General features: G+C 37.5%; 1 protein-coding gene across 4 annotated transcripts in view; it reads right to left on the reverse strand.

The window, feature by feature from the left end:
* The window catches only part of HERC4 (HECT and RLD domain containing E3 ubiquitin protein ligase 4), a 138243-nt gene extending 130323 nt beyond the window's left edge, over positions 1-7920 (reverse strand). For 2 of the 4 annotated variants that reach the window (XM_032423959.1, XM_032423958.1), the window contains exons 1-2: positions 7566-7920; positions 5486-5790 (exon numbers count right to left, since the gene is read on the reverse strand). In XM_032423959.1, coding sequence (XP_032279850.1) covers positions 5486-5711 — 226 coding nt within the window. In that variant the 5' untranslated portion in view covers positions 5712-5790; positions 7566-7920. Of the gene's footprint in view, positions 1-654; positions 788-892; positions 2659-5485; positions 5791-7565 lie in introns of those variants that run through there. The other 2 variants (XM_032423961.1, XM_032423963.1) reach the window with 2 other exon arrangements.
* Positions 7921-8972: the final 1052 nt, after the last annotated feature.

Here is an 8972-nt window from a genome sequence, read left to right on the forward strand (position 1 = left end):
TAAGTGGTTCACTACCAATCAGATAAAAAACCCCAATATACCAAAGACGAACAAAAAACTAATTCGTTCTAAATCCTCTCAAGAAGCCTCTATTTGTTAGACTGCTCAGATTAGGCATCTATTTATTATTGTCTTCTTTATGGATTAAAAATTTTATAAAGCATGAATCAAACCAATGCATCCTATAAAGAGCTACATGGCAGGCTTAATACAATTTAACTAATCCAACTTCCAATGTTGATACCAAATCAATCACACCTGGCAGTTACTATGGATCTCGGATAGTAGCACAGCAAAGCATTAGACAACAAAGGGAAATAGAATATGATATATAACAGAAAAAGAGAAAAGACTGGGTATTACCATAATTTTTTGTTTAAATATGCCTCATACCACACAAGGTTATAATGAAGTACCAAAGTGGTAACACAAGCAAGCATCTTGGTAAAATAATGATTTATTTCAATAGGCCATCACACAAAATGGCAAAGAAACAAATTAGTATTTGATCTGCCTCAAATAAAAGATATTACTGTAAATAATTCTAAACATAAGAACAATTTAGTGAATAAGGTAGGAGACTGGTAGACTTAAATTTTCAGATTCAATTTATAGGTGTTCACCAGTCACCTGCTGTTTTGACAAGTTACTTACCAACTTGTGCTGCCATTTCTCCGTAAATTTATCCCCTAAGATGAGGATAATTCTTGCAAATTGTGTCACAAGCATTTTGAAAGGAACCATGAGTTATTGTGTAATGCTCTTGAAATTCCTCAGATGTAGGGTCCTACACAAAGTAAAGTATTATTATACATCTCTCTAACAGTAGTCATCTGTTTGCATTATGATTTTTTTTTCCCTACCCTTGACACTGTGATTCTTGGGCACTAACCTTCCTCAAAGTAAAGTGTCCAAAGCAAGCCTCCATTCCTGACCCAAGTAATTACTTTTTTCAAGTCTTCATATCATCCACATCTTTCTCATCCTTAGAAGGTATCATGAAAACTAGGAATTATAAAACATAATAAGCTTCTTTGGTATTATATGCTTTGGTTCAATAAGAAACATGTGGGATAATCTGGTAATTTTAATCTTCTCTTAAGTGAACAATTTTATTTCACATATTTATACATTTATTTTCCTATATTACTTTTTAAATTTCAACTATATTTTAAGAAGTTCATTTATAGATTTATGTTTTATGAACAGAGAGAGCAAGTCAGAAAATGATGCAGCAAAAAGGCAAGCAAGTAATTACTGCTATGTGACCAAAATGCTTTCAATGGACTGACCCAACAGTAGAAATCACCATTTAGAGATATAGGAAAAAGAATCAATGCTCATGATCTTCACAACTTCTGTAGAAGAGTTGAGCATAAGCTACAACAAATTTTATACTACTGACAACTTTATCGGCTGCTGACTTCGCTAATCAAGTTAGTCTTCAGTTAAGGAATGAAATACATATATTTGTATTTTTAGTTTATGTTGGCATGATATTACATCTTGAAAATAGGACTCTCAACCTTCTTATACAGTTCCTAAAATGACTTCCTTCTGAATTTATACATGAGAAGGGAGGAGATAATAAAATACATCTTTACCGTATAACATTAGTTATAAAAGAGTAAAATTTTAAGAGTTTTTTTTTTTTAACCCTCAGAATGACATTAAAATACTGATGGAAACTAGTTTCCTCCTAGGTGAATAAACACTCTTTTATCTTTTAAATATGGCAGGTGAAAACCTTCATGGGATAAAGGTAAAACCACAGCATTTAGAGAGCTCCCTTAACATTTGCTAGCCTACTAATTGTTAGTCTTTTAATCTCATTTTACTTCAGTTTTCCTCATTTGTAAAATGGGGACTGTAACACCTGCCCTAGCTACCATACAAGACTGTTGTGAGGATTAAATGAGATAATCTAACTGAAAGAACTCTGTAAACCATGAAAAACTATCAAAACAATCATTTTTAAGAGGACTATATCACATTATTTTACAAATTCATCGTCATAAAATATTTAGTACTATTTCTAACATGAAATAAATGGAAACAGATGTGCAAAACATTAAGACCATGGTTACCAAATAATACCTATGATTGAATATACAGTGAATAAATGATCTTGTTAAAAAAAAAGTACACTTCCTATACATTATCTTAAAATCTTCAGAAGTGAATTTGGAAGGAAATATAAAAATAAAACAATTTATTCAGATGGACTGGTCTAGCATATTAAAGATCAGATATATTTATCTGTTAGCTATGAATTAAGAAACTAAGAGCCACTAGCTAAAAAAGAGTTTTGAAAAATTCTTATGAAGGAAAAATACATACACGAGAGTGAAATAGATGTTCACGCCTCTGGAAATAATCAGAAAGAGCTAGTAGTGATAGCAAGGGGCATACATATACAAGAGAACGGAGATGAACATGGACACAATCTGTACTTTTGGTGTATAATAAAGGATATCAGTGAACCTTTCCTTTGTAGTTCCTAAAATTTTCAGAATGGAAACCTCTCCCAATAGGCCATAGGCTGAATCTATTTACTACACTGTAAGCCTGAGTCCTCCAGTAGGTTATGATAACTCTCAAGAATAGCTTATCCTTGGGGCGCCTGGGTGGCTCAGGCGGTTAAGCGTCTGCCTTCAGCTCAGGTCATGATCCCAGCGTCCTGGGATGGAGCCCCGCATCGGGCTCCCTGCTCGGCTGGAAGCCTGCTTCTCCCTCTCCTACTCCCCCTGCTTGTGTTCCCTCTCTCTCTGTCTCTATGTCAAATAAATAAAATTTTTAAAAAAATCTTAAAAAAAAAAAGAATAGCTTATCCTTAATGAATGAAGCCACCTGTTTCTCTTTCACTCCTTATTATAGAATATTTAGTATGCTTATAAAGCCATTATCTACAAGGAAACAATTCCTAGCTCCCTCCTTTCTGTATGCTGTCAGTTTAAAGCTCTGATGAAATGAATTATGTTTATTATATGGTCCTAGAAATTCAATCAGACTCACTCAATTAACAGAAAACTTTAAAACCAGTTATATAAGAACTCCTTACCTCCTAATTCAGTCCTCAAAAACTCACAAATTAAAAAAAAAAAAAGTTCAGGAAGGAATACACTCATTTAAATCACTGAAGAATTATTCCCAAGGGAAATAATTTTAGTTAAAAACATTAGAAGTTTCCATTCTAACACCTTAAGTCAAAACTGAGGTTAAAAGTCCCTATCAGAGCACTACCTCCTTTTGAACTTTTACTTTCTCCTACCTCTGTAACTCAGATATACTTCAATGTGTCATTGAACCTGGACTTCCAGTAAAAAGCTTTTCTCAAGATCAGGCTCTTCTTTAAAACTAAACTATTTCAGCTCCAGATTTATTTTCTGGCTATTTATGTGATCAGGGGTTGAATTAAAATTAAGACTTCATTTTCTCCCAGAAATCTTTAATCTACCCCACAATGACATTTCCCATCATTAAAACTTCCCAGTTTCAAGGGACATATCATCTCAACCTTCAATCCTCTCCAGCTATTTCACTTATGTATGCCTTAACTCCCAACCCAGGCTCCAAATTTTTCAAAGACAAAGTTCATGCCTTTTTCATTTTTCTAGTCCATAAGTGTACCCTGGACAATAAGGCAATCCTGAAGAGGTATTGTAAATTAGGTAAACCCACCCTCCCAACTTTATAGTACCAAATAATGCTTCCAAGATGAATCAATACGGTATATAAATGTCACAATGCAATCATCACAATGTCAACATGACCACAAAAAAACCTCTCCTGGCTAGTTAAGTTTCTGAGAATCTTACCTACAGAGTTAAAAGCTGTTAAAGACACATACTACTAATGCACAGTGGCACAGTGTCTACCCTTGTCCTGGACACAAAACAGATGCTTAGTAAGATTTAAAAAATTTAAACTTTAGTAAATTTCAGTAACTATACTGGCAATTCCTATGTGCTGGCTTTGTACTTTTACTTGTTCTGTAGCCTCTCAGAAATTACTAAAGCAATACAGAGATTTGTTCAATTACTTCTGTGGAGCATGTTAAGTATAAAAAAAGCAACAGCCCCAAAACCATGAAAATCTCAACTTGAGGCAGCATTCCAAGCTAAGCAAAAAAGGTAAAGGATACATCTGCCTCTGAAGCAGAGATAGCAAATATATATCAATAAATTACCATTCATGTCTACACATGACAACCTCAATACCTAAGATTATGAAATTCTGATAAGATTCCATAAAATATTCTTAGTGAGGTAGAGTACAAGACAGCTGCCACTTTACCTTGAGTTCTGCAATAATTAAACCTACTGTATTAAGGATTGCTACCATTCATCCGAAAGACTTAAATTACAAATTAAGGCAGAAGGAAAAAGATTAAGACCCTACCAACAAAGAAAGGATGAAAATTATACAGTATTTACAAGTTAGAAAGGTGAGGTCTGGCATGGTGGTGAGATGATATGAAAGATGAATAACATGCTTTAATATTTAATATCTTACTATTTTATATCTACATTAACCTCTCAAAAGTAGACTAACAATAGAAACCACTTAAATAATGAAGTGGTAAAGAAAAATAATTCCATAGAAAATACTTAAGTGCCATTAATTTGAGTTAAAAGAAGAAACTATAAATCAGTACAGCTGCAGTCTTATCTGATTTTACCATCTTAAGAATTAACTTTTAGCAATCATAATTGAAAGCAAAATTCACATAACAATATTTCTAAGTTTGGTAATATCTTATTTTTAAAATCTGTCTATATCCAGGAAGAGAACATGACATGAGAACAAATTCCTTAAAATTCTCATTACACTAAAGATTATTTTACATTTGGCTTATATGGCTACTACAAAATCAGGACATACCATAGTCACAAAACTTTTAATAGCTAGTGCAGCTACTTGAAAGTATGAAATTAGGGGAATAAAAGATATTTCAAACTAAACCAAATAAAATTCTGTATTTCATATACTACAATAGGGAGAACAAAAGAAAAATTAGGATATATTTTAGGCAAGTTTCCATCTTATTTACTTTTCTTTCTGATGTATGGAAAACAACACAATAAATTATGCATTTAAAACCTGCCAAGGTAGCTGAATAGTACTTATTACACAGGACCTACATTCTATATGCTCTATACCTATATACTCTGTCCGAAAGAAAAGGTATCCACACGGCATGCTGGTTTTCTCTATTGTTTTACAACACCATAAAATTCTGAAACCAAAGCTTCATACAATAAGGGTTTATAACAACAGTAGTTTAAAATAATAGAAACCACAAAATAATCAAGTACTTAGAAGCATACAAATGTAAAGGATATATTTAACTCCTAGTTTGCTTTTAAAGCTTGATAAAAAAAAATATGGGTTTAGGAAATAAGGAAATTATGGAAATTATTTGACATTTCAAACTTACATGATATAATTATTAGAAAGAGCAAACAAAAATTTTTCAACTTACCTGGTTTCTTTCTGGATTTTTCATGACCTAGCTGTCCTAGATCATTACATCCACATGTGTACACTGTTCCATCATCCAGAACAAATACTGTATGTCTGAGTCCACATCCCACATCTCGGACCTTTTTATTTATAAAAAAGTCACTTTTTCTGGGCTCTAGTACAATTTCTTCATCAATTCCACCCAAACCTAGCTGTCCAAAAGATGCATTTCCCCAGCACAACATGTTTGTAATTCTTTTGGTCTTCCAGTTTCAATAAAAAACTTCCTTCTGAAACACTGGAAATTTGGAGGTATACCTATGTCTGAGGAGATACAAAAAAGTTAATATGACTTCAAAGGAAACATGATGTATAACTGTTCTTTCAAGTGCTATGCTACAATAATTACTACATAGTAAACATGAGATCTATTTTACTATATAAGTATCATCCAGTTTAAAAAACCAATCAGTCGAATTTTTAAAAATACACAAACATTTACAGAAAATTTCACTCAAATTCTTTGCAAAATTTAAAACATATTAACTAGTTTTGACTTTTTGCTACCTTATGTTAGACTAATCTAATGGAAACATTAAGTACTTTGATCAACTTAATTTTTGCTTCACTTTAAATCATTTTATTCTGAGCAAGAAATAAAACATCTATCCACTACCCCCAAAATCAAGTATATACACAGTGAAAAATTCTTCCAACTACACAAACATAAAACCTTGCAATCTCCCTCAAATCATAATTAAACCTTTTAATACCTACCTCTGTATCAGCAAACAACTGAAGTTCTTACTTGTAACAGAAATAAAACCAGTAATGGAAACTTTAAATTTCCCACAATTTAAATGATCTTCCAAGCATTCATACGAATAGGCCCTGGAGAAAAGTATGGTTCTCTCTCGCCAAACCTCAATCTTAAAACAATCGCCTCCAAAGATGTATTTTACAAATCAAAATAGTAACACTCCAACCTCACTACTTATTTAATTTTAAAACTAAGTCACCGTACATAATTATATACTCACAAAACAAAATATGCAGTTTAAGTATCAAGATGCTCCCCCAAATTCAACATTTTCTATTACGAATGGTAACCGTGACTGAAAAATATTTCTCCTGGGCAATCTGTATCGATCTATACCTCTGTGACAAGTATTTGGAAATGGGAAAAAAATGCAAATAACCCTACCACTGCCGATTTTTCAAGAATAGGAATGGGGGATGGGACACTGATTGGTGGCGAAATCTGTAGAACTTTCCAGTACACTGAATATTTCTTCCCTTGTAAAGACACGTATCAAAGAGTCCACTTCATGTAAACCCACACAGACTTTTAAATACATCACGTTACTAAATAACAATTACAGGAAGTCAGCCTTATTCCCGTTGTAGTCACCCACATTCCTTACACAGAACCTGAGAAGTTTCAAAACCCAACTTTCCTACGTTCCGGCTAGCAATTGCCAAATCTGTCCATTCCATGACCTATCCATTCAGAGAAGTTTGATTTTATTCTTTTGGGACACTGGAACTCTATGGTTCCCAAGAGTTCTGCATTGTCTAACCATATTTTTTTTTTTTAAGAATAGACGACAGAAAAATACCTCCGATTTCAGCGCATGAGGTTTAACCATCCTTTTCTTTAAAAAGTCAGAAGGTATGGGAAAGGCGTCCTCTCGCCAGCAACAGGTAGGGGAATGAGAAGCACTTTATTCCCATCATTCCCTGAACATGCACTCAGATCAGCCCAGGGGAACCAGGAGAGAGAAATCGTCTGCACACACCCAACCCCGCGGGCCGACCAGTCAACTACGGCAGCCGCCCGATCGCAGCACCCGCAGAGGCCAGTCGACAAGGCTCCGCACTTCGGCAGCCCTCAGTCGAAGGGAGGCCCTTCCCCAAGGAGGTGCGACATTCCAGCCCCCCGGCCAGAGAGCACCAACGCAGTCCTCGTCCCCCACCCCCCACCCCGAGGAAGCGCTGAGAAAGCACCCAGCGCCAAGCCGGCCTGTATCCGCCCAGCCCCGCCTGCCCCCTCCCTAACGCCGTCACACGCCCCCGAACCCACCGGGGCAACGACTCACCCAGCCTCTCCAGGCAGGGGAAGCCCAGGGCGACGGGGGGGCGGCGCCTCCCCAGAGAGCGAGGCAGCGCGGCAGCTGAGGCAGGTCTCCAGCTCCTGGACCCTCCTTCTTCTGCCAGTGGCGGCGAACACCAGGGCTCCTCCGGCGTCGGTGCCGCTGCCCCGCTGCTCCCCTCCCCGGCTCCTGTGAAACTTTACCGGGTACCTACAGAAAAGCAGCAGCCACCGCTGTCCAGTCCAGAGACAGCCGTCAGCGACCCGGATGGAGCGGGCGGGGAAGGACAGGAGGCAAGCGGGGCGGAGAGCGCGAGGGGTGGGGAGAGTTGGGGAAGAGACTGGGGAGGAGAAGGGAGAGGGGGAAGGTAGCTAAGCGGGGAGGGGGTGGGGGAGGGGTAGGCCGGAAGTGAACCACAGAGCACGCGCGCGAGCCCGCCCACTTCCCGGCCCGCGCGCCTGCGCCGGAATCCTCCCAGGGCACCTCGACTGGAGCGCCTGCGTAGTGTGTGCTTTGCGTTGCTTTAAGAGGAGGAAAATGCCAACTACAGAAGTTGGAGTTTGCGAAAACGGGTGGAGGTCTTTGGCGTGTCTTGTAACAAAGCTTCGGCGCGCTGATTGGCATTTTAGTGAAGAAAATCCCTTCGTTTGCTGGTTGTCTTTCTGCTCATAGGTTCCAGTCTCTATTATTTCATTCTGCCTTTTTCCGAGGAGAATTTGAAGTGGTAGATAAAGATCACAAATACGAATATAAAGGCGGGTGAAGCCTTTTATTTTACCCTTAGCCTCAACTGGAGCTAATCTGAGGATGCCAGGTACATTCATAGCAATGACTGAATCTACTGGCCTGAAATATATCAATCAGCACCACCAGTTCAGGCTGCTGGTGTAGTGATGGCTGCCATCACATTGCACTCTGCCTGAAAGATAAACTTACACAGTGTAAGGCCTCCTTCATTCAGAGAAAATTAAGCAGCGTATGGGACTGGAGTCCCTGCTTCATAAAAACGAAGTCTGGCTTTCCTAGGGCAGTCTTCATAACAGTCTCTTTAAAAGGAGGAAAATTTGAAACAAGGCACTCTTGAAATTTTGCTAGACTTTGCTAGAACTTGTGGCTTCAGAGTGAATGTTGAGAATTCAGGAAGAATTCCTCAATAAGCCAAGTTTCTTTATCTCGTTGAAAAATGTATTTCAGATTAGGAAATGCCTGTGCTAAAATATGTGTGTGTATTATTCTTTTAGGGCTGCCATAACAAAATACCATTAATTGGATGACTTAAAACAAATTCATTGTCTCACAGTTAGAGAGGCCAGAAGTTGGAAATCAGTGTGGCAGCAGGATTGGTTCTCTCTTGAGGTCTCAGAAGAGAATCTCCTCCATACGTTTTTAACTTCTGGGGGTTGCTGACAATCC

Source organism: Phoca vitulina, unplaced genomic scaffold (genome assembly GCF_004348235.1).
Source record: "Phoca vitulina isolate PV1807 unplaced genomic scaffold, GSC_HSeal_1.0 scaffold29, whole genome shotgun sequence".
Lineage (NCBI taxonomy): Eukaryota > Metazoa > Chordata > Mammalia > Carnivora > Phocidae > Phoca > Phoca vitulina.